We start from the raw sequence: 26,033 nt of genomic DNA, 5'->3' as shown, positions 1-26,033 counted from the left end.
CCGCGAAGCTTGCCAAGCTCAGTCTTTGGCTCTCTTAGAATACAAAGCAGTATCACTTTACCGACAGAGAATCAGCTAGGCCCAAGCAGACGGCATCAAAAGCCATGACATCGCTGTGAGCAGGTACAGGAATTTCAAGGTGGTGATGCACCCATCTTTCCTGTTTGCACACTTTCTATCTTTTCAAGCCAGTGGAGCTTTTTGGTATTGTGCAAAGGTAACTTACTAATGCAGATTAAAATGGTTTCTCTCTTAAATGTCCCTTTAAACACTTCATTAACATCACTCGTCACTTAATAATAGATACAAAAGATTGTGTCATACAACGAAGTACGTCTAAAATGTTTCTCACCAATATTAGCGTGCTACAAATATATGCCTTTAATGGTTATTATATTAAATGAAGGTATTTTCTCTTCCAATATAATGAGATTTGAATTTATGACTTAGTCGTCCTGCCTACATGAAGAGTTGGATCTTTTACGTTCAAATATATAATAAAAGCAGTGGTTATGTGTAGCGCAACCTGTTGCCGATCACTGGCAAGGTCTTATGAAGACACTTTTTTAAGATTTAATAATAGATTACCCTTCTGGGAATTGTGAATGTGTCCATGTTATCACAAGCAGAGGTGTGGCAAGCCAGTTCAAGCCTGAAACATTCAAAAAGAAAAGAGGCATGCCACATGCCAGCACCTCATTGAAATCCTCATACCCACACTTCAGGGTGTCAAGTATATTGGTAGTGCCTGCACAGTCATGATGACGATGATGATGATGATGATGATGATGATGATGATGATGATGATACATTTAAGCGTCCACACAGGCTGCATCGTAAAAGCTTCCAATTCTTTGTTTCCATTGTGAAGGGGACCTGTGACATCACACCAACATTGTTGGTGCAGCAGCTTGGGATGAAATTGGGAAAGAGAGCTCTGTCCTCATTTTTTTTTTCACCAATAATCAACATTTTGAAGTGAGAAAATGCCAGTTGGAGTTCTCAAAGAATACCTTTACGAGCTTAAACTGATTTGTGATTTATTTATCATCGTGCCCTAATAGAAAATGAAAATGACAGGCTCAGTAGTCGTAAAATGAATTTTTGTAAGCTGTTCATTCAGTGAACAGCATAGCTCCTTCATCCCCCGTTAAGAACAGTGCTGCGACTTGGTGAAAAAGTTGTATGCTGTTGACAGCTTTGCTTTGCATTCTAGGCTTGCAAGGAAGTCCAGATGCAGCACCACGTGTTGGTTAGGGTTGGCTTTACTGCATGATTGAGCTGCTTGGTTGTCAAGCCCTGGGTACAAAAAAACTTTTGCATCGAATTTGTACTACTGTCCCAGGCACACCATGAGGTGCACAGTTAGGCTGAAATTTATAGGTGTGAACACGCTGTATTCACCCAGATGTAAAAGGAAAGTAGCCATTCAAGCTGGTTGAGCTAAATTCAGCTAAACTTGGTAAAATGAGCTAAATTCCTCAGTAGTTATCATACGGAACCAGCAGGGTTTAGCAGAAATTAAGAAGTCTTCTTTGTTAGCCTGTAGTTGTATTTTCAATCTGTTATCTCGATATATTGGTGTAATCTGGCTGAAGCCGGCATGCAACAAGGAAACGTTCACCTCTTGTGCCATGCATACCAGTCCGAGTACGCCATGCTGGCCTGCACCGTAAGCGAGTCCGCGCTACTGCATGAATGCGCTAGCAGAACAGGTGCTGTTTGTTCTAACAGATACGCCTACCTCTTGATCTGCATTGTCCTGAGCCTCGGTGAACAGATGAGGCAGCGCCACGGTGTTGATGGACAGGACATACAACGCCGCAAGTGCTTTTCTTTGGAGCGCCATGCAGTGATGTTGGACGACTTTCACGGTAGGCAGCCTCATGTTCAGCCATGGTCGAAGCTTAGGTGACTACATTTTGGGAAGGTTTAAGTGAAATAGAGAACTAAGAAAGGTGGTAACCAGATTGATTGATCAATCAATCAATCAATCAGTCAGTGAGTCAATCGATCAATCATTCAGTCAATCAATGTTTGTGCCACAAAGCACATGAACGAATGAGAAACAAAAGCCACTGTTTGGGCAGCTTGACGGGCTCTCATCTCTGTTACACAATCAGCAGCTACAAGCAGTTACAAAAAAATGTATGCAAGGAAGTGAACTTAGTAGGATATACAGGTATGGTATGTACTGTGGCAAATCAGTTCTTCAGAAGCCCTCAGGGTAGAGGAAAGTTTATGAAAGAAAAAGCTTGACAGTTTTGTAGTGTTGTGCTACAGTGCGGGTGGATTTCAATTTCTCCCTTTCATGGTACTTCGGTACTTAGTACTTAGTAACGGAACATTTTTCACTGAACACAAAAGTGAAGCACAGTAACAGCAAGACATGTATAGTAAGCCTGTGGATTAGATGAATCAGCTTTCTCAGTTTACATGAGAGATAATTACAATCTTGCTTGTAATAAGGTCTTGCAACACACGGAGGAGCAATGACACAAGGTATTGCGTATGTGGCCAGCCGGTATCCCACTGACCAATCGCTTGAGGTGCTTCCGGGTGGTATGCACGACAAGCAATGAAATCTAGATTTCCAGAAATGAGCGATCGAGCAATGAGAACGGGTGATCTCTCTATGCGATGGCCCATTTCATCGCTGTCACACACGAAATCATTTACATAGGGTTTGGGCTTAACAGTCTTGCTTGTGGTAATGCATAATTTTGTTTGTGCCAGGAATAGAAAAAAAACTATTATATTTCAAGTACAGTGCACTTGAAATTAAAGTAATGAAGTACTAAAGAAAGATCTCCTTTATTTATAAAGCAGTTATTTCTCAAGCACTATGTCGTGCTTGTGACAGTAATTTAACAACTTTGGAATTGTGTTTACCAGCATCTTTTGTCTGTAGTACGATCATGAGGTGAAAAAGATGGTGATGGGGTAGCGGAGTGTGACCTCACCAATTGGACCAGACATTTTCACAGCAGCAGCATTTGTTGGCCATTGCTTGGCTTGGAATGATGTATGCCACTTCACTCATCACTTAGATCACTCATACATAACTCGAATGTAACCAGTATCAGATGCAGGATGAGTGATGGGTTGATTATTTCCTATGAGCATAGGTCAGCATACTCACTCAGGAGTAAGCTGACTCACTCCACACTTGTTTTACTGGTGTAAGATAGCGCATTAGTGAGTGACTTAAGGGTGTGAGCAGATGCAAGTAGGAACGAGAGTGAGTGTCGGTTGATGTGAGTACAGACAAATGTCAGTGACAGTGATTTTGAGCAGATGCGAGTGACTGTCGGTGAGTGTGAGTACATGTGAGTATGTATGCAAGTGAGTGCCGGTGACTATGAACGTGAGTGTGAATTGGTCACTGCGAGTGGGAACATGAGCGAGGGCCAATCGGTGTGAGTGTGAGTGAGTACTAGAGCCTGCAAAAACATTGGTGAACAATTACGAGCGAGTATCCGCTCATTCTGCCGACCCGTGCTTGCGAACAGCGGACACAACATGTGGTTTAACAAACACACAAAGCGCACACTCGACTGCCCTGGTTACACAGTAATGCCAACTAGCCGAAAAGCTAGGAATACGGTTCCTGAATGAGCCACACTGAGGAATGGAGGAGGTATGACCTACCGCACAGGAACATCAGGTGTATGCTCACCCATGCTGAACTTCTAAGCCTGGGTCACTCGCAAATGCAGTGCTACTCCTGTGTATGCATTATATTCACCATGGTGGCTTTATATTGCTATATACTGAATCATTGTACCTTTAGCTTCCTGCACATGATTGCACACAATTGATTATGTTTTGCACAAGGTTCCTTGTAATTGTACAACATTGCACTCAATTGTACATCGTTTAACAGGACTGTGCTGGATTGTGATTGCAGAGTCGTGCATGGCATCAGCATAGCATTAAGCAACAGGAAGAGGGCAGGCAGTATGGATTAGGGAGCAAATGAGGGTGGTTGATACCCTAAATTGAAATTAGGAGGAAGAAATGAAGTGGGACCGGCCAGATAGTGCATAGGGCAGATAATCAGTGGTTTGTTAGAATGACAAAATTAGTGCCATGGAAAATGATGCACAGTAGAGGACGGCAGAGAACTAGGTGGTGTGATGAAATTGCGAAGTTTGCAGGCATAATATGGAATCAGCTGGCACAAGACGGGTAATTGGAGATCGCTGGGAGAGCTGGGCCTTCATCGTGCAGTGGTCATAAAAGTAGGTTGACGATGAATGTGGTGGTGTTGATAATGATTAGAATGATGGTGGTGATAAGGCATATAGCCTCGTATGACTCTGCAGCTATACTAGTGCATTGAAGTATTGTTGCAGTATACATTTACATGCATGTTTTTATTTTTCTCTCCTCTTTGCTCTTTCTCCAGATGTAGATTTCAGTCGGGACAATTTTTTGTCAATACTGGAGTCCAGTCCACTGGTCCTTCCAGGACAAATGTCTTACTGGCAGGCATGCATGAATCTTCTAAGCAGGACTTTGTGAGTATCTCCCATGTTCTATTCAGTGGGATACTGCCCCTTGATGCTAAGTTCTTGAATGCATTATGCTAGGCTATTTTGCAAAGTGAACAAATGTCCCCATTTGCTTGATGCCTGTTCTGATTTCCCTATTCACATTTAAGTGTGACACAGGAATGCTCTAATCAAGAGAATTCAGGGAATTAGGGAATCAGTGGAGTGATATGAATGAAATTTCTTGTGTGTAAAATACGATATAGAATTCTTGGGGCTGCTGGGAGCAGGTCTTTTAGAATTCAGGCCCCCAAAATGTTTTACCATGAACTGCAGAAAAATTATAAAAATTTTTGCACATATGGCCTTGTGTGGCAGATTCAAATGATTGTTTTTCTTGACGAAAATATTTTTGTTTGTGTGCAGTTCAAATGTCGGCCTCTGAGTACACCAAGATATTTTGGCATTTTGTAATCTGTTTAGCTCTGTGCTTTTTAAATAAAATATGCAAGCCAAGTGAAAATGAAGCATCTATGCTGTTCTAGCGCATCTATACATCTATCTGTTCTAGGTATGCTGAATGCTTAACATTGGCATTGCCCCAGTTGGAATGTGTGCTGAGGGTTCTCTACACTAAAGTAAATGACTGCTCCCATCGGCTATTAACAGCAGAGGTAAGGCTACAGCTATTTGCTATTTCAGTTGTGATCTGTTGCGTATATCATCAGTACTACGCAGGGTACTGATGATGTGCTAACAGGATTGCACCTGACTGACACGAGGGTAAAGTGGTGTGTATGTTGAAGATGTAAAGTTTTAAAACAAAGCTTTCTGTGCCTCTTCTCCCAACTTTTCGGGTGCTGCTTCTGTGGTCTTGCTCACACATGCTGCTGAGTTTCTTGCAACACTACCAGATGGTGTTCGCCTCCGCGTTTCCCATCCAGCGCCACTGTAGCAGTGTTTCCCAGTTTGTGCATATGGCACATGCTGTGCTTGCTTTCCTATGCAACTAAAATGCTGGTGCTGGGCCATGATAGTATAAACACTACAATCGTCCATAGCCTGAAGAGAGTCCTTGGAGCTGGCATCTCAACAGGATGCTGACCAGGTATACAGAAGGAGCACGTAAACAAGTGCCAGCAAAATGGCTCCAAAGCGTGCAATCAGCATCGAGGACACCCAAGCTCGAAAGAAGTGTCATGCGGAACAGAAAAATCTTCGTTACACAGCGAAACGTGGTTTAGACCGCTGCTGCCACGATGCGACGTGCCAAGTGAGGCAATGATAATGCTCGACTCTCTCAGAGATTATGAACAATGATGCACAGCAATGCCACAAGCAAACATGTCTCTCTGTGTGTTACGTGGACTATGCAGACAAACAGCAGTAGTGCATGCAAGGCAACGGTTAACATAAACTAACCACTCTTGTAATGGACTAAATGCTTAAGAGATTACACATTCGCCGCCAACATCACCACTATCGTCAATCGAAGCAAACAGCATGCAAAACTTCGCTTACATCAATTCGCACAGTGCATGGGATCCGCAAATTCTTTTTTTTTTCTCTTTATGTGAAACGTTTCTTGTCTGAGTAATGTACAACTTATGTACTTACTAAAAAAATTTCGGGCAGCTTCGAACTAGTGGCACGAAGACTGGGCAAACAGCGAAGCTGGCAGCCCCACCTAGTTTATTCTTGGTTCAGCCAAGTTTATGCGTGGTTATGCTTGCACACTCGTTCAAGTTTTCTGTGTGGTGTCATCGTTAGCCTCCCAAAGAGCAATGAACACTCGGTCATTAAAGTATGTACAATATGTTGTTTTATTTTCAGTACCAGCCTATTGTAAACTTGGCAACTGTGGGCAAACTAACTGCTTAGAAACTCGCGGGCAAACCATCCATCGGCACCTCCCACAGATTTCCAAACTTGCCACTGAAAGTGCTCCATGACTCACAGGCCCGAATTGTATTGCTTTGTCGACACATCTGGCTGCACACACGTTTTTGCTCGGTAACGCAAGCTCATAACTCCGGACCTTCTGCAACTCGCTGACGTTTCGCCGCGGCTTCCCTGGCATGATATTCGGTATTGGACCGAAGTTGTCTCATCCGTTCTTGAGTAGCAGCTTTCGTTCCGCGCTTCCTCTTCTTCAAGAGTGACGCTCTTCTTCTGTCGCCCCATCTCTCTCTTTGTCGGAGACCCGGCTGTTCTGTCAAAGCAGCTGTGGAGCGGAGCTGCTTTTATGCCACCGTGGTGACGTCACGGCTTAGATCCGCATCTGCGCATGCGCGGCCTCCGTACAGCGTGGCGAGGCAAAGCTACGGTGAAGTGGTGCCGGCGCGCACGATGACGTCATTGCTCAGCAAGGTTTTGCTGCGTACGTTCGCTGGCCTAACCACCAGCTTAAACAGCATCGCTGTTAAAAACGTATCAATTGTAATTGACCGTGTACCCTGCCGACTATAGGTATGGCGAGTCTTGCCCAGCAGTGCTATGACACTGCTTTTCTCTTGCCACCCTCAGTTTTTGTACAACCTGGAAATAAATTGAATATTTTCTAATTCTTTCATCGTAGTAGCCATAAAAAAAGACAGTAGAAAGGACAGTAGAACACTGCTGGAGGTTATAACATAATAAATAAATACATCACAACAAAAATTGACATATGAATTAATTAGTTTGAGTTTAAATATGTTATTGGTATTGTGATAGCAATTATATAATTGCTTGAGGCGCATTCACGCTATCAATGTCGCTATTGTCCTGCGTTCCCTATCGATGGCGTATGTGTGGTACGCATGCGGAGGGTTAGAAGTTGTCCAGAGACACAGAGTACTTTTTGCTGCAAAAACAACTGAGCAAAGTTGATGCACCGCCAATGCACCACTCAATCTGATTGGTGGCCGAGCCAGGGCAGCTTTAAGCCTTCTATGCTGGCATGAGCATTGTGTGAACGCACACTATAAGCACACAAGCATTCCTGCTGAGCTGCTGTGTGTACGCATTGGTCGGACCGAAACAGATAGTAAACGTCACACTAACGTTTTCAGCTCATGCACTATCGAAGTGCAATGCCTGCACCAACACTGTTCATCGCACCAGCATTGTGAAACACCTGGCTGCTGTCGGGGCACTGTACCTTCTGCTCAGCAAGTGTTGCCTTGCGTGCTACTTCACAGCGCTACACCTTGCCATCGCTGTCAGTGCTTTGCCCTTCTGGCGAACCTGACAAATTTTTAACGTGCCGGAAATGCCACAACTGTTCATGTGTGTGACTTGAATCAATAACTTACAGGGACAGTATGGGCAGTTGCTTTTGAGTTGATAACTTTCTTTTAACAGAGATAACAGAGAAAGAGTGCAAGAATTGCATTGTGGGCTCGTGCATACGTGTATGACAGTCGAATGTGGTCCATGATAATTCAGCTGAAGCTTGGAAAAATGAAGCCTAACTTGACTTAACCAAAACTGACTTAATTAACATAATTAGTGATGCCATAACATAACCAAGATTCAATGGCATAACCAGGAAATTTTTTCAGAGAAGGAGGCGGGGGGAGGGCATGCACTTGTCTGGAAGAATGGGGGCTGGGGAGATAAGTGTTGTCACATGTCGTTTGCGTGCCCTCCCTTCTCTGGCTATGCTCCTGCTAAACTATTTATTATTGCAAAGCTACAATTATCATAACTCATCTTATGACACCCAAATAGTATAACATTACTTAAGCTAAACTAACCTAATTTACATAATTATGGAACATACTTTCATAATCATTAAAGTCTAAACACTTTGAAACACCATCAAACCACAACAAGCTGGCTATTAAGGATAAAAAAAAGAGATTGCAAAGCTTAGTTAATTGACATTCATATTCAGCACACAACTAATTTTTAGTAGTGTGCGGCTATTCGACAGTTCGAATATTCGAATCGGTTAGTATTTGATTTGATTCTAATGACACTTCTACTATTCTAAATATTCGAACCCTCAAAAATTGCTACTGCCAATTCTGTAAGTGAGCTTCTCCGCATTAAACCTATGTTATGCGGCGAGGCATACAAAATATAGTGCGGTGAAGCATATTTTTTTGTGCAGTGAAGCATCAAAAGTAAGACGGGGGCACTGTCATGGGGCCCTTGTTGGTGCCTATGACCACCCGACACTATCTGCTCAGGTACCACCCACACTGTGCTGCCTCATGCATTTTAACAACTCCAGCAGCCAGGTGGAAACCTCTGCATCAGCTACTAATATGGCTAAGGCCCTGAAAACACGATTTTCGAACTACAAATTTGGCCAATTAGCAAGCTTGGCGATGCTTTTAGACCCTAATTCTAAAGCGGTTGAGTACCACCAGAATGCTTCAGTGGCAAAACTGAATTGAATACCTGGCTTCAGAAGAAGCAAAGAAAATTTCAACACCAAGGAACCCAGATACGTCCTCAACAATGAATCAGTGTGACTTAGGCATCACTTATCTGTACGCCTATTCATTTATTGCAAGTACTGATTCCTTTATTTGTATCCTTTTAGATGTCAACATTGTACACAACAATGGATGAGGTAAGAACTGTTTTGATGTATGTCAGTTAGCTACGTCATGTTGCACACTCACTTCATTTGTTGATGACAACAGTTCCTTGGTGCATTTTTCTTTCATTTTCACATGCTTGACCAGCATATTAGTTAGTTCATATGTGTGGGGCACTTAAAAAAGGAGGTATTACATGCTACTGAGGATACAGATTGGAACAGAACTTGGATGTGCACTGCAACCATTCACAAATGAAGTGTTGTCTTGTAACGCAGATTGATTGCTCACTGAACACATGTATAGTGTGGTCCACTGTTAACCCTTTCCATACTACAGAATATGACAAAAAGTGACAAACTTCCGATAAATCTCAAGAAACATGGCTTTATGACAACTATGCTTGTTATTGACTGTATTGGTATAAATTCCAGTGACTAATATACTCATCAGCAGCAGAGAAAAGGTTAAGGAAAGCACCTAGTTATAATACCAGCACTGATTACTGGCACTCAGATTAGACAAGAATTTATGTGCACTAATCTTTCATCACTGTTTCGGTCTGCCTAATGCAGCGTAACAGCCGCCAGTCTTCTTTAAAATGCAAAGACTGAAGTTGGGCAATTTTGCATGTGAAATTGGTGTTCCCCTTAATTGTGTACCATGCTGTATACATATATGAAGATGGCTGATTAGAGGGTTCAGTGATCAAGATGTTAGGACCTTGCTTGTTTATAGAGCAAGGAGGAAAGGGTCTAAAATTGACTGATTGTGTAGGTATCTAATTGGTAACTGTAGCACATAAGATGTGCATAACGGTGTAATTGAAGCTATCAAGAGCCCAATGCACTTTCATTTCATGGGAATATTGAGACCTACTCCAGGTTCGTCCTCGAGATTTGCCACGAAATACCGTTTGATGTTTAATTTTGTAGTTTTTTTTTTTCTCACAGCAAGTAAGGAAGGCTTTTTGTGTAGAGTATGTGCAACTGTGTAAATTTTTAACTTATTGTATACCTTCTGTATTAGCACTAGAAATGCTGTAGCTCTTTATCTGATAACAGGTGCTCATCAGTTGAATGATGAGGCAGTTTTACATTTCCTTTTCATCATTGTTTGTTTATGGAACCATGTGAAAATAAGGAGGGATGTAATCATGTACCACACCTTTGCTGTTCAGGTTCTTGCAAAGGATATGGAATCCGGCTTGCCAAATGCTGTCAGGGTTGCCCTTGGAGACCCTCGCTTTGTAAGCTTGTGTGTGTGTTTACTTTTAGGTTTTGCTTTCTTGTTACACGGGTCCTCAATTGAATTTATCTGAGCCACTGAAAATTTCTGGATCTTCCAGCTTTTCTCCAGTTGTTGCATTATGGTCTCTTGCTAGGTGTGTTCTCCAAGAAAGCCGTGATAACATTCCCCAACTTAAGTAAAAAAGAAATTCTGTAATTTCTAGTTTTTGTGTAAGCAGTAGTATACTAAAGGGCATCCACTCAACAAAACATTATTTTTTAGCGTTGCAAATTCTCCCTCTTCATCAAGTTTGACAAAAATTACAAAGGACACTGGAGCGACGCAACAATGATGCAATGACTATGCAAGGTAGCATAGAGAAAGCAAGTGATTGAATGTCTTTAACCCCTGCCTTCATGCTTCTGCATGCACACTGAGGTTTTGCATGGTATCCTACTGGCCCAAATGCTTATAGTCTCTGGCCTGGCTCACACACTGGTCTTGTCACAATATACTCATTGTGCTCAATACAGCATCATGCTAATGCACACATTGTGCCAGTGGAAAAAGCGATGCCAGATCTGAGATTTTGTCATTTAGAGAGGGTGATTTTCTCTTGTTCCCACAGTGAAGTGAAAAAAAAAAGGGAAAATTCCATGAGTAGGATTTTTCAACACAAAAAGAGTGTAGAAAATAGCATCGAGTGATGTTTCCGACTTAGCCACTTACAAGAATCGCTGTTTGAACACAGGTCAAGTGTTCTGTTTCATAAAGGCACAGACTGCGCCTTCGTATCGAACGTTCCAACTGTATATAAAGCTCAACTTCAGACCAATATCAATGTGCATGTTAATGGCATCACTGCAGATGTTTACTGCAAGCAATACTGCCTGGAAGATACCTAAATTAACACAAAGTGACTGCATTGCTGCACAGGAGATGTTCCTTGACATATTTTCGTACCTCGAAGGACCAAGGTTGCGGGACAAGGTTTCCCACGGTGAAGTGGACCTGAGCACAGTCAGCAAAGGTCTCGTACTTCACCTCTTGCACCTGACAGCAATTACATGCAGTATTGAGCCGCTCGAGAGTGCGAATACTGAGGCAAGTGGGCTAGTCTATCTGGAAACCTTCTTTCTCAGTTGCTTTTGGTGAGGTACGTTGAGATCTGTGATGCTCACTAGGAGGCCACATCAAGTGTGGATTCCTCAGTGTACTTCAACAATGCGGAGTACAATTTTCTTCCTTTCTTTGTTTTTTTTTCTCTTATTTCTCCCATGTGGAAACAATAAACAGCACACATGGAGGTGGTCGAGAATAAAGCTGCTAAGAGACAGCTCGAATATCTCTCAACCCTCTAACAACATATGACAGCAAAGCAAGGCAGAAAGCGCACACATGAAAAAAATGAGAAAGGGAAAATAACTATATGGCATGTAACCACACTTAAGATAAACACTGCAGATACACGCACTTAAGGAATGCTTAAATGTGATGCAGAAGGTGCATGGTCACTGGGACTACACGACTCAGTTCGACATGAATCTCTTTACTTTAGCATTGTCTCTTGAAATGCAGAAAACAGATCTCTGCTTGTGCTTCAACCGACTTTCCCTATAGAAGCTGCCATTTTTATTTTGATGCCCTTGTGGTGTTGGCCGGTACTGTATAGGACAAAATTACAATTGTATCCCGCTAAAGCTACAGAGACGTGCACTCATTTTGAGACCTCTTGTGTACGTTTTTTCTAAGCTTATGCTACCAATAACATAGACTTTACAAACATCCCTCATACATTGAGCTTGTACAGTGTGGTCCACTGTTAAAGGGAACACTTAAATGTGCAGCTCTCACATTGCTGGCGCCCTAACTGCAAGTGGCTGCAGAAGCAACGTCAGTGCACTGCACAGGTGTGTTGAAAGGAGTCAAAGCTACCAACCAGGAGTTATCTGCTGAAAACCTAGGTGATTATGCTCTTGCGAGAGAGGAAAATCCGGACATGGCTCTGCATTGAAGTGTTCCCTTCAGCAGTGGACCACTCTGTACAGCTGTACGGAGACATGAGCTCGCTTCTATCTGCAGTGGCACTGGTGGGCATTTTTGTTTTTCTTTGCCAATGGCGTCATCTTCATCATATGGTAAGCTGAGGATGAAGAGGTGGCAGCATGAGGACGACAGTGTGACAGACAGGCAGACGAAGTGATTGTCACTGAATCTCACCTTTACACGCAACATTGCACATGCAGCATGTATCGCCACTTCACGGGGTAGGCCAGAGGCTCAGTGCTTGATGACGCCCACACATCTGATGACAAAGAGTGCATCTAGAACATTGGCAAAAAAGTGATACAACAGTGTAACAGAGTGAACATAGTTTTCTAGCGCTTAAGTGCTGTTGGATTAAGATTAGTGCTTCACGTGATAGGAGCCAAAAATATGAAAGCAGGTTACGCGATTGGAAGTAGTGCTGACTCTATGCATTTTAGTTGTAGTAGGTGTAGTTAGTATGTGGCAAGCCCATAGATATCAACCATTTCTCTACTTGATGTGGTGCCTGACACTTTCTTATGAACCTCAAGCCTTGCGCTGAAGTCACAGTGCGCTGCTTGCATTAGGAACCAATATATCATTATATGGTGGCTTGCATTTTCATTGAAAGCGTATTTCACATCATGGCTGAGAGCATACTGCTGGTTCGTTTACACTGAAATTTTGCAACAAGATTGCATTTTCATTTTTGTCCACATCTCTCAGTGAATAACTTGGCATGTTTGCCTGGCTGCTTTGTCCCAAAAACAATGAAGAACCATCGTTTTATGCGACGTGAGGTTTGGAGCTGGATTCCTTGCCACAGCGGCCACATTTCAATGGGGACGAAATGCAAGAAGGCTTATACATGTACTTAGATTTATGTGCATGTTAAGGAACCCAAGGTGGTCAACATTAATCCGGAGCCTTCCACTGTGGCAGCTGTCGTAGCCACAGTGTTGCTTCAGAGTGTTAAACCCAATCACTCAATCAATCAAATCAATTAATCAATCAGTTTATTGTATGATGTCAACCAAAGAATGCTATCTTGATTTTAAACTTGAGTGAAAATGTACGATTTGAACACTAGCAAGGCACTTCCCCTAAGGGTGAACAATTCTTTCCAGAGTAAAGTGCAAGCCATCTTAAGCTTGATCAATGGACCTGCTTCTCTTCCTTTCAGAATGGCTATGCTGCAGTATTAAGGAAAGTGTCAAGCAGCTATCGAGCACACTTTCACCCTACTCAGCTTTTGTGGAGAAAGGTATTGCCTTCTTTATTTTTCAATGCGAGAGTATTCTTAGCCTGATTAATTAAGGGAAAATCAGACATCCACCCATTCATAGCAATTGCTACAAAGGAAACCGGTACGGGTTCCTCGAAAGAAAAGCCTCGCAGTTGAAGAAAAATTCGTCCTGGTCTGGGACTCAAATCCGGGACCACCGCTTTTACAGGGCAGCCACTCTACTTTTCCTTTGCAAGTAACTGGAACATATTTTGTTGCACGCTGTTGGAATGAATATCTCGAAACTGGCGTCATCCTGAATATTCATTCCAAGCAGGTACATCTTGCAAGCTCACCAGCCACAATTCATTAATTGAAATATGTACCATAGAGTAACTAATTAAAATGTTAATTAGTTAATTGTGTTAATTGATTGTGACTATTAATTTCTCATGCAAGTAATGTCCACTTCTTTCAGCAATCCAGCTCGAAAACTATAGATTATGCTATGTGCTGTAGGAGATTTTTCTAAATTCCGTATAGTTTAGAAAGACACACAATATATATTGTGCTTATCAATACTCATGCTTAGGAGGTCTCACACTTTCTGATTTGGGACCCCTTCCTGTAGAATACTGTGTGTATTTGTTTTGATATATGTTTGATCTATAAATTTGCATTGAAATCAGTCGAATTATTAGTGAAAGGGAAATGATAGAGGAGGGATGTCTGTGGTCAAATTTGCTCCTGGGATCGCACCCTGTCTCCCCGATAGAAAAGTGCACTGCAGAACCTCAGCCATGCATATCGCCCGCACGCTTAACTGGTGTGTTGAAATTTCAAATTTGTAATGTACAGGTACAAGAGGCCATCCCCAAGTTGCATCGCCTTTGCACAAACCGAGTAATTGGTGAAGGCACAACAGAGAACCAGAAGATTGGTGAGATGGATACCTGCATCCGTTTGCTGGGTGAGAAGTGGAATGTAGAACTGCCAAGAAGCTGGAATTCAAGGTCTGCTTACTCTGTTTGCTACACTCATATGGGTTCAGGCCTACCTTCTTTGAGTAATGCTTAGTTCCTGTTGACTGCCTCTTTGAACACTAGTTGTGAGTTGCCTTATGGTTTAGTATTGTTCTTGGAATCATCTTATTTTTGGCTAATTTTATGGCTGCAGGCAATGCCTGCTGGGCAGTATTAGCACTGTAGACTACCAAGCAAGAAAGACCCAATTCGTGCGAATGCAACTAGCATCTGTCGTCAGAGTCTATACAGAAGTGTTGGGTTTTATACGTATTTACTTGTTAGTTGCGCCTTCTTGTATTCTAGTGTCCAGCTTCAACAGGCTGCTATCACTCCAAATGTAGTCCTTCCTGCTCATTCAATAGATGGGCCAGTCTTAGTATGATTTCCACCAGGGTTTAAAAGATACCAATATAAGACAGTTTTAGTATAGCGTACGCTATTCCATTGCGTACGCTAAAAAATAGCGGGTCGTCACTGCGCATGCGCTGAACGCTAAACGAAATAGCGGGTATAGCGGGCGTACGCAACGCAAACGAGTTAGCGTTAACGTTTTTGCATGGTTTGCGGAGTTTGCGGGAAACATGGCGGCGGTCCCGGCTGCCCGCTTCGAATTGAATTTAGCGTTGCTTTTGTAAAATGCACTTCGTTCGTAGCAAATGACTGTTGACTGTGTAAACGGCTTTCGCTTAGTCTCAGGACGCTTCGACGACACAGTATTATGGATAACTTCGTGGTGTTTTAGAGATCGCTTCTCGTTTCGAACGAGTCGAAGCCTAACGAAAGAAACGTTCGAGATGTCAGCGCCACCTATCGCTACAGGCGCGAAATAGTCGCAACGACGGCACATGGCCTCAGAGATCCAAAGATATCGTCGGCCAACTAAAATTGTAGAAAACGTGCGCTGCTTAGCATACGCTATATAATAGCGTATAACCTACGCTATAGTTGCGTACGCTAAACTAAAACTGTCTATAGTCTATGGCATATTGGGCAGTGAGCATTAAGAAACATGTAGCACTAGAAATTTGTGCACAAGTTCAATAGTGCAGTTTCTAGTAGCATGGATTTTGTAGTGTGTGATCAGTTAAAGCAATCAGTTAACAAAACCAGCAGTGCTAGACCAGCCTTGACACCTGCCTCAATGGCGCTTCAAGCTGGGCACAATTAGAGTCACTGGAAAAAATGTCAGAGTACTGCAAAGGTATGCGGCATTCACCGTCGTTCACCGGTCGTTTAGTTCACCAGTCACATGAAAAAAGTCCACTTGCATGAGATAAACGTTTCAGCAAACTATGCGCAAGTTTGTATATAATTGTACAGAAAGCATCGATGATAGCGAATTGTCCAAACAAGCGAGCAAATGTACGAACAAAAGGCAGTCCACCACCGCAAGCCCTTTCCCTCCTTCTCGCCCTTCCACTTCAACTCATTTGTACGAGAGCACACACCCTTTGCTTTGGTGCCTTTGTATCCAAAGTTTGACGGCTGCCACTCACGAAAACAGGTGAAAGAGGCAAGAGGCAAAGTTTTTGCAGCCAACTCTAGGCAGCCACACAGAACAATGTTAGTGGTCATCCTTCCCACATGGAATGTTAAAAAAAATGCTTTTCCAGACTTCGTTTGGTGGCTACACCTGAAAGCTCAGCAATCAGTTATGATGCTGGGGTAATTTCTGGTGTCTGTATTAGCATGCATTGAATAAAGTGTCAAAGTACTGCTAAAAGTCTGCCCATTATGTGTGTTCAATAGGCACACTGAAAACGCTTGGAAGGGATATGGCAGTGAGAGTTCCCGTGACACACATGACCCATTAACCGCAGCACTGGTGGCGGCTGCTAGTGGAACATCAAATGCAATACTTTGCCATTTTTTACGGTGACTCTATGCACAATGATGTATTGATTATGACTTCTGGCATCATGTTGCCGGCAGAGCCCGTTACCATGCACCAAGTGTGTGTGGTCTGTAAAATTTTGGAGAAATTCCTACAAAATCACCGAGCTTTATTGCGATAGCAATTACAGACAATCGAGGCGCATTCATGCCATTGCCTTTGGTACTGTTGTCGTCGTGCTGTCACGGTATCGGCGCGCATGCGTGGCCGCGTGCACGGACGGCTCAATCATCACTCAATCGACTCTGGCGATGTCGGGGCAGCATTCCGGATTCCGCGGCTGGCATGAGCATTAGGTGCACCCACATCAGCATTCCTGCTGAGCAGCTCCGTGCATACCACACCACGCTGCCTGCACTGGTCTGAGTGGAACTGACAGTTAACATCAAGCTAAATCTGTCTAATCCTTTCTTGCTGACAGTTGCTGATGGTTTTGCTGCAGTCAAATTTCATGTGCCATCCTTCCATATCCAGCACCATCGAGGTGCAATACCTGCAACATCACTGGGGGTGTTCTTTATTGCACCAACATCCTAAGACGGCTTCAGTGCCACACCAAGCCTTGCTATGACTTTCATTGCATGGCCTTCAGGCTAAACTGCTAAACAGGCTAACATAAACAGGCTAACATAAGCCTGTGGGTCGAGAGACCCACAGGCTTATGTTAAACCACTTACAGCGCGCCGAACACGGCATCGTTGCGCTGATTCTTTAACACCTTATAACACCCGAACTAACCTCTTTAAGTTTTCCTTCTTCCCGCGCACTGTAACAGATTGGAACAGCCTGCCATTATCACAATTGATAAACACCGATTCTATTGAACGCACGTGTCTTGAATACTAGGGGTATTGCCATGTTGGCAAGCCTTGTTACTGTTCCCCCCCCCCCTTTTTTCTAACGTGAATTTTGTTTGATACTTTTCTGATCTTCCTTGTTCTTTTATTTTCAGTATTTTGCAATGGTCGCTCGTTCAACTTCTGGTGTTTCTTTTCTTTTTTTTTCCTCTTTTTTTTCCGCTCTTGATAGTGGTTGCAAGTGCTCATATATGCATGTGATACTTTTCTAATGTTTGTCGGGTTGTCTTCCTTCAGTGTACCTTCTCTTAATCTTATTAGTCATCACCTTCATTTTAGTTTTCTTCTGATATTTTCTTCTGATATTTACATATGTTGCATTGCTTTTGTATTTCTTTTTCAAGTGTGCATGTGTGTGTATATATATATACGTACATATGTAAATATTTATGTATTCTGCCCCTCCTGCTTGGGCCCTCATTTGGGCCTGCAGTATTGTATAAATAAATAAATAAATAAATAAATAAATAAATGAATAAATAAATAAATAAATAAATAAATAAACTACCAGTTTTTTTAGGATTCTGCAGATTGACACTCAGCTAATTTAGCTTCTCTTGGCTTCTTTTGTTTTTTTGTCAGTAAATGCAGCCATGAGGTGCATGTCGAGCCTACTGCACAATGTAAAAATGTGTTAATAGAGGACAGGACCTGTATTTCATTTCATTTTACATTATTCTTTTGTTTCATGCCGAGTGGTTGATCCCAGCAATAACGGTGGTACAGTGGCATTTGAGCCAATGATGAAGGCTTAAAAAGAATATAAAATCAAATGGGTTATTATAAAATAGTGCTCCAGTTACATAGCATACTGATGCCAATTCAAGTACCCAGTACTTCTGAGCATTGTCACTTCTTTTATGGCAATTGAGTAAATCACTAAATCAGGCATGCTAGAATACTTGGCTGCCCCTCCCTCCCCCTCCTTTGCCTCATACTTAAAGGTTGTGCGATTCTGGAAGGAGCATACTTATAGTATTCTTATTCATATTGCATTTTGTAGAAGTTGAAGGAGCCATTCTGTGCGTCTGACCACTCCTGAAATCCCGAGAGCATTTGAGTTGGTGGGTTCCAGGATTTTATTGTTATGTTATGTGCATGAGGTGATCGGGTCAACATAACCAACATGTTAATTCCCCAAAAAGTGGTTGTTGTATCACAATCCCGTTAATCCACAATTGCTGTTGTCTAATTGAAGTTCGTGTGTTACTCTAAGCTGGTCCATTGCATGATAGATTGCTATATGTGGGATTGCTGTTGTCAGTTCAGTGCTATATGTTGCATAGAGCCAGAACAGAAGTTGATAATGCTAATTCGCCTAGTAACTACCAGCAATGTGTTGTCATCTGCAGTATGATGAGTGGTTTTGTGTGCATTGCACTGTAGTTTGAAGGCAGCCTGGATTATTGTGTTTCAGTGTTGTTGCTGCAAACACTGGCAATATGAGGAGTGCTTTGTCTTAGTCTCCTTGCAGATCTGGAGCTCCTGAGAACGTCCGTGGTGACCTGCGCTCCTGCAACTGTGTTCAGGCCCAGGAAAGAGCTTATGGTTGTGACATTGTTGAGACGGATGTGTGACGAGGCCTGCATCACCCTGGACCAGCTGAATGACACACTGACTTCGAGGACGGAGAACTGGAACTTGCGAGGGTTGCGGTCACGCCGGCGGGAGAACTTCAGGAGGCTCCTGGAAAGGTGCAGTAAAGAGGTTGCTGTCATCACCAGTGTCACCAACCTATTTATGTCCACTGGAAAGATGTTGCCCTCCAAGTTTTTTATTTCTGCATGCATTTATAGCCCTTCTTTTTGTTTTTCTGGGCTAGTGAGCCTCGTTATTTATTGTATCAGTGCGGTGCCATTATTAACAGCTGTTATACCAGAGCACTGCTAGCCTACCAGCTTAAAGCTCCACCATATCAATGGGCAGGGCTTTAAATTTGTACTGTAGTTGAAATGTGATCATTACAACTAATAGGTTATTTGTGGGATAGTCAAAAGCTGTATCGATATGCTTATTAACATGCTATATTTTTTTTCCAGTGTGCCTGTGCTGTACGATGGGATTTCGTTAACTCTTTGGATAATCTTCTGCTGCATTAGACGAGTCAACGACGCCGAGTTGCTTGACGAGTTGCAATTTGACAAGTTTCTAAGGTAGGCTGGAGTGTTGCAAGCTGTGCTAGTGGGTCTGTGTTCAACAGGAACAACAGTGCTGGTGATGGGACAAGAGGTATACAAACAATGTATCTATCCTGTTTGTATATCTCTTGTACTGTCATCTGTGCTGATCAGTCGTCATGTTTAAAGGCCAACTGCAATGACATTTTGGGCTGCGTAAGAAGCCGAGTTTCAGATAGTGTAGGTATAGCACTCCCTTTGTGCCGGGTAGTTGTGTCACGAAAGGGTCACAAAAGTAGACTCTTTAATAATGAAACTGAAAAGAAAAAAAACTACACTATTACCGCTTGCCAATATTGACACATCACTCAGATGCATGGCTCCTCGCATGACCTCAGAGATAAGGCACTGTCCACGGTGCACTGAAAAAACTTGGACATGCTGATACTTGCATTTTATCCACTATCCACCAGGTCTTATGCTTAGGCACTATGTAAAAGCTGCTAATCAAAAAAATTTAGGCAATTACCAGCCCTGCATCTTTGTCAAGATTGTTTCAGTGGTATTCATTTATTACCAATTTACCCAAACTGAAGTTTTGTTGCAGGTTGGCCGGTGGCCAGGTACAAGTACACCTGGTCACTGCGAAAGGCTCTATAGAATGTTTCATGGTGTGCCAGGTAGCTGCTTTTCAGACTGCGTAGTCAGGAGCAGGAACCTCACATGGCTGGTCCTTACACGTTCTGTCAGTACAATGAACACAAGCCTGCCACATTTTAGCATTGAACATAACACCTAATGAGCCAATTAGCCTTTCTTGAGAAGGGTGTAAGTGTCGTAAATTGCCCATGTTTAGCATAAGCTTACGTGTGCAAAAGCTTGCTGAAAGGTTACATGGTTTTTTCACTGCATCTGGCTTCTTTTAGAACTCACTCATGGATTACTACAAAAGATTGAGGGATCATTTTGAAGAGTTCTGTGCACCTTAGTAATTAAAGTGTAGCAAGCTGAACAATAGGTGCAAGTTTCCTGTGGCTCTGTTCAAGACGATTGAAAACTTTGCAGCTAGTTGCTGTACAGCTAACATGAGCTGGCAAAAATGTGATCGCAATGTAAAGGGAGCAATGCTGGTAGGTTAGGCAGCGCCCCCTTTCTCTGAACTAGTTTGCATCATGATCCAAAGGGTATGAAAATTGCTGCTTATTTTTATCCAAGACAGAAGTAAAAAAGCTATTGTACTCTGTTAATTAAGGAGGTTAGTTTTCTACATGCTATGTTGTAGTGGCTGCTCCTTTCTTAGTATAATAAGAGAGACATTTAGTGCATATCTTCATATACACAGCATTGCAGTAGTATAGTGGAACTGTGAATAATAAAAACGGATTTAAAGAATTATTGGATATATCAAGGAAAGCCAAATTTTTTTCACTGATGTAGGCATGTAGCAAATACACACCTACAATGACTATCAGATACAAATAAGGGAGGTATTTTCATGGAGGATGCAACCATCATAATGAGTTTTGACTGTTTTATAATAAAGCGTGCCTATTTCTAACTAACTTTTTCAGCTAGGAATACTAGGATCAGTTATTAAAGGGACAAGAAAAAGCATTTGCAAGAAGTGTGCGCACAGGATGCATCTGTGTTCAGCACAAGAGCTCTGGAATTTGGATCAAGACAAAACAGTGCAGGATGGCAGGATGCATTGCACAATAACTATGGGAGCAATTCCACTTGTGGGTTGTTTGGAGGAGCCACAATAAGTTAATGAACAGCTGCAGCGACGGCTAGCACACCTCAGGAAGGAAGAAGAATCATTTTAGAATAGTCGCTGTAGATATGGGAATAATTTTAAGCTAATGTTTCACACAGATGTAGTCGAGTCTCCTTATTAGCTGATGTGGTCATTGAAAATCGACTTATGAAAGTGGAATGATCTAATTAAGCTCATTAAGTTATAATGGCGATAGTGGCAGTGGAGAAAGGATCGTGTGACCAGCACTGCATGCGAGTAGGTCACGTGACCTGCGCATGATCACGTGACGTGGAAACGGAATGTTGGCAAGCAAGTGCAGTGAATGATTCTTTCTAGTGAGAAGGTCAGATAAACAAGCCAAGAATTTTTTTTTTTTGTTCCCCCACATACAGATATTTTACACTACTGTGATAACCTATCAGGTAGTGTATTGCATGGCATGTTGACTAATGAGTAGGGTTGTTCAAATAGAGAAATTTTCTGATCAACTGAAATACAAACATTTCATTAAAAAGAGTAAGGCGTTCAGACATGGACACAAGAGAAGAGAAGTGGACAACTCTTGCGTCCGTGTCTGCACACCTTACCCTTTTTTGCATTATGAATCTTTACCAACTAGCTCAGCTTTCTGTCATCTTAAATTTCATTAAAATGTGACTGAACACCATATATATATATATACCTGTGTCAGAGAAAAAAAGAAAAAGAAATGCATCAATTTAATGGCACAAACACGGTGATAGCCACTACGGTAACAGAGAAATGCTTTGTGTGAGCTGAAGCAGCATATCTGCAGACAAAAAGAAGCATCCTTGATAAGACATCAAGATATCGCTCAATATTGATGCACTGATCCATGCATTAGCTCAGGAACTGGTACCTTTGCACAACTACTACACCTCCTGAAACTTAGTCCTTCAGAGCAGTCATTGCGGGAACAATCAAGTATTTCATGCTGAGTCGTAGTTAAAGTGAACATATTAAATGACCTTGCAAAGTGCCATCTCTCTGTTGCCTTCAGTAGTCATTCGTATTTTGTATGTACAGCTACACTCTAATTTTGAAAAGCTTATAATATGAAGTTCAAGAATCGAATGTGAATTGAAAGACAAGAACTAGTATATGATTTGTGTTCATATGTTTAATATTTGCTCGCCCTTACTCATGAGCAGGGGTATTGGAACAGCGAAACTTTCAAATTGAATACGAATATAAGAAAAAACGACCCCCCATTGTTGAATATTTTCTCATTTCTAAAGCAATGTTAAGTGCAACATGCGCGAGAGTCTGCTTTGTAAAAAGAAATGAAAGAAATTAGACTTATTTACATTGGCACATACACCTAAATAACGTTCACGATTAGACGTCTGTGTGACTGTAACTCAGGAGCTTCTAAATGAATAAATGCTTTGAATTATCAGGGGCACCAAGGCAATGTCAGTAATGAAACAAGGGAACAGCATGTTACTAGATGCCTGTACAGTGTTGAGGTCACTGAAGGAGGGAAATTTGATAGAATGCCACCGCACATTGTGTTAAAGGGATGCATACAGGGTGAGACTGGCTGAATAACAAATTGAAACAGATTCACATATAAACCACCTAAAAGCGAGCCATGCTTACTTAATGACTGAAAGTGATTGAGAAGTTGTCTACCCTGTGTGCTCTCTCAAAGACTGGTGCATCTACGCAACAACTGCACCTGACCTTCAGCAGAGTCATTCTGAAACAGTCCTCACACCCATCGTTCTGTCTCCCTCAAGGCTAAAATAACTCTTTTTAAAAGCCCTTCGATACTTGAATTGAATACGAATCAAGTATTAGTAGCCACTATTCTATTTCTATTCAAAATTTAAAATCTTTGCGCAGCCCTACTGTGAGTCACGTCAGTGATATTATAATGACCTTTTTTTTTTTTTTCAGGTTATTGAAAGCACTGGTGAAGTTTATCGAGAACTTGCACTCACAGACGTCTCCCTCCCAAAATCGGTGGGACGAGTCATGCAAGCTCTCCAGGGATTGCGTAGCATTGCTTCTGCGACATCTGAACAACGACTCGACAACTCTCTACTCATCACTGAGTGGACATGTTTTATGACACATCTGTCAGTACAATAAAACTGTGAACGTGTTTCCCATGAATTCTGCAAATTTTTACACGTGAAAGGCCTGAATGAGGATCAAATGGCCAACTGCATCTGGCTGAAATCTGTACACAAGTTTACTTATTTTCGTATGAGATATCTGATAGCCAGTTTAGTATGACATGTTGATGTTCTGCACAACAATATCGCCGCTCATGATGATAACTCATGATCCCAGCCGTGGTTTGATAGTCTCGGCAAATGCAATATTCTCTTAATGTGCTTAGCATTCTTTGGAAACATCATCCAATTTACAGTATGTCTGTATGTCTTTCCCTGCCTAACCTCTTCCGCGCCAACTTGGTTCATGGTCTAATGGCTAGAGCATAGAGCCACTTCGCTGAGGGAACTAGGTCCAAACCTAACCATTGGACTAACTTGGGTCGCTGAGTATGTGACACTGGGTATGTGTACCCCTTTTCTCCTCTTTCACGACAACTTCTTCACTGGGTATGTGCAATGAGTATCTGCCACTCTTCAGTGAAGCTCTTATATGCCAGCTGGGGTGACTGGCTATATGCCCCAGGGTATGTGCCACATTTCAATGAACCTCTGATGCAAACGTGCTCACCAATCACTAGTCATCACAATGAAGCTAAATAAGAGATATAGATCAAACATAGCAGAAGCCTGCGCTCCAACCTCCAGTCATGATGAAGAAATCATCATAACTTTAGGTTCACTGCAGGACGAAGGCCTCTCCCAGCGATCTCCAATCGCCCCTGTCTTGCGCTAGCCAATTCCAACCTGCGCCTGCAGATTTCCTAATTTCATAACCCCACCTTATTTTCCGCTGTCCTCAACAGTGCTTCCCTTCCCTTGGCATCCATTCTGTGATTAATGGTCCACTGGTTATCTCCCCTAAGCATTACATGGCCTGCCCAGCAACATTTTTTCTTAATGTTCCTAACGAAAAAAATAGAAAAGTTTTATGAAGGTGTTGAATTTGCAGTAGGAAAGATCATGAGTAACTTCAGTGCAAAACTGAAGGAAAAGCAGGCTGGGGAACAAGCAAGTTGGAAACTACGGCATAGATTCTAGGAATACTAGAGGAAAGGTGTTGGTAGAATTCACAGAAATAAATAGATTCCAAATAATGAATACCTTCAGGAAGTAGACCTAGAAAAGCCGTAATGGAGAAACAATAAATGAAATAGATTTCATGCACTGTGCTGATTCCAGCATGATACGGAACGCTGAAGTGTTAGGTGGGAGAAATATCATAGGTCAGTGGATATAGAATGTTGCTCTCAATTTGATAAGAGAAAGTGCAAAATTAGTCAAGGAGGAAGAGGCCAACCTAGACGTAGAGGAATTCAGGCTACAACATATATGCAGCGTTAGAACAGGAAGATGAAGATAACACAAAGTTGATTAATAAAACTGTAACTAGGCTGATTTCAGAAGCTGCTAAAATGGGAGGTAAGGCACCAAGGCAACCAGTAGGTAAGTTCTCCCGAGTAATAGACCTAATAAAGAAATGACAAGCATGAAAGTGTGCAAGTCAAGGGATCAGATATAATTTGCTTAACTTTCAAAGCTGATAAATAAAAAGAAAGCAAGCAATAATTGAAACTTTAACAGCGGAAAGATTGCAAAAGTAGTAAAAAATGGTGACAGCAAGAAATCATCCAGAAGAAAACTTGGCATGGGACAGGGCAAGATGTATGCAGTGAAAGATAAGCAGGATAATGTCATAAGCAATTTTGACGATATAGTAAAAGCAGCACAAGGAATTCTGTATTGACCTGTACAGTGACCAGAGCAGCCACACAATCTTCATTTATAAGTAGTGACAAGGAAGGTACAGAGGCTCCTATTACTAGGGATGAAGTTAGAAGGACCTTGCAAGACATGTCCTGGGGAAAAACGGCAGAAGATGGAATAACAGTCGATTTAATCAAAGATGGAAGACATATGCTTGAAAAGCTTGCGGCCCTTTGTACAAAATGCCTCACAACTTCAAGTATACATAGAGCTGGAAGATGGAATGCCAGTGTTATACTAATCGATAAGAAGGAAGACGTTAAAGAATTGGAGAATTATAGGCCCATTAGCTTGCTTTTAATACTGTATAAAATACTCACCGAGATAATTTCCAATAGAATGATGGTAACTTGACTTCACTCAACCAAGATAACAGACTAGCTTCAGGTAGGAATATATTCTACAATTCATCACGTCCATGTAATTAAGCAGGTAATTGAGAAATCTGCGGAGTACCATCAACCTCTCTATATGGCTTTCACAGATCATGAAAATGCATGTTTTTCAGTAGGCAAAACAGCAGTCATGGAGGCATTGCGAAATCAAGCAGTTATTTCTATACAATTCATAAGCTCCAATATATGCCGTAAAGTAATTCGTTTAAATGTTTATTAGTGAAATTTTTTAAATTAGATTCATTATGACTTTTTCTTGCAAATAATGCCCACCTCTGAGACTAATCCAGCTCAAGAAGTAGCATATTGTGGTACATGCCACATGCGATTATTAAAAATGTTACCGATAAAAAAAACAATAAATCCAGATGCTTTCTTGTACGAATGCAACATCTTCTCTAAAGACCTCCTCTACAACATCTTCAGGTGATCACTCTTTAAGGGAGCTTTCTGAGTACTCAAACTGGACGATAGTATAAGGAGCCAACGAGAGTTAAGGCAGCTCTAGCTCTTGTCTTTCGCAGCCCCTGCCTCGTACAAATGGCAGTTTTGGAGGTATTT

At 42.0% G+C, this 26,033-nt stretch overlaps 1 protein-coding gene and 1 long non-coding RNA gene across 7 annotated transcripts in view; one reads left to right on the top strand and one right to left on the bottom strand.

The window, feature by feature from the left end:
- LOC142564663 (endoplasmic reticulum membrane-associated RNA degradation protein-like) overlaps positions 1-23,321 on the top strand; it is a 34,280-nt gene extending 10,959 nt beyond the window's left edge. For 2 of the 6 annotated variants that reach the window (XM_075675763.1, XM_075675760.1), the window contains exons 6-16: positions 1,735-1,874; positions 4,412-4,523; positions 5,068-5,170; positions 9,034-9,063; positions 10,212-10,280; positions 11,198-11,365; positions 13,473-13,553; positions 14,373-14,527; positions 18,754-18,984; positions 19,330-19,443; positions 23,090-23,321. In XM_075675763.1, coding sequence (XP_075531878.1) covers positions 1,735-1,874; positions 4,412-4,523; positions 5,068-5,170; positions 9,034-9,063; positions 10,212-10,280; positions 11,198-11,365; positions 13,473-13,553; positions 14,373-14,527; positions 18,754-18,984; positions 19,330-19,443; positions 23,090-23,264 — 1,378 coding nt within the window. In that variant the 3' untranslated portion in view covers positions 23,265-23,321. Of the gene's footprint in view, positions 1-1,734; positions 1,875-4,411; positions 4,524-5,067; positions 5,171-9,033; positions 9,064-10,211; positions 10,281-11,197; positions 11,366-13,472; positions 13,554-14,372; positions 14,528-18,753; positions 18,998-19,329; positions 19,444-23,089 lie in introns of all 6 variants that reach the window. The other 4 variants (XR_012824648.1, XM_075675761.1, XM_075675762.1 and 1 more) reach the window with 4 other exon arrangements.
- LOC142564669 (uncharacterized) overlaps positions 18,857-26,033 on the bottom strand; it is an 88,470-nt gene continuing 81,293 nt past the window's right edge. The window contains exon 3 of the long non-coding RNA XR_012824649.1: positions 18,857-18,976. This is a non-coding gene — a long non-coding RNA (uncharacterized LOC142564669). The remainder of the gene's footprint in view (positions 18,977-26,033) is intronic.

Source organism: Dermacentor variabilis, chromosome 11 (genome assembly GCF_050947875.1).
Source record: "Dermacentor variabilis isolate Ectoservices chromosome 11, ASM5094787v1, whole genome shotgun sequence".
Classification (NCBI taxonomy): Eukaryota; Metazoa; Arthropoda; class Arachnida; order Ixodida; family Ixodidae; genus Dermacentor; species Dermacentor variabilis.
This window is presented reverse-complemented; position numbering and strand designations above follow the sequence as displayed.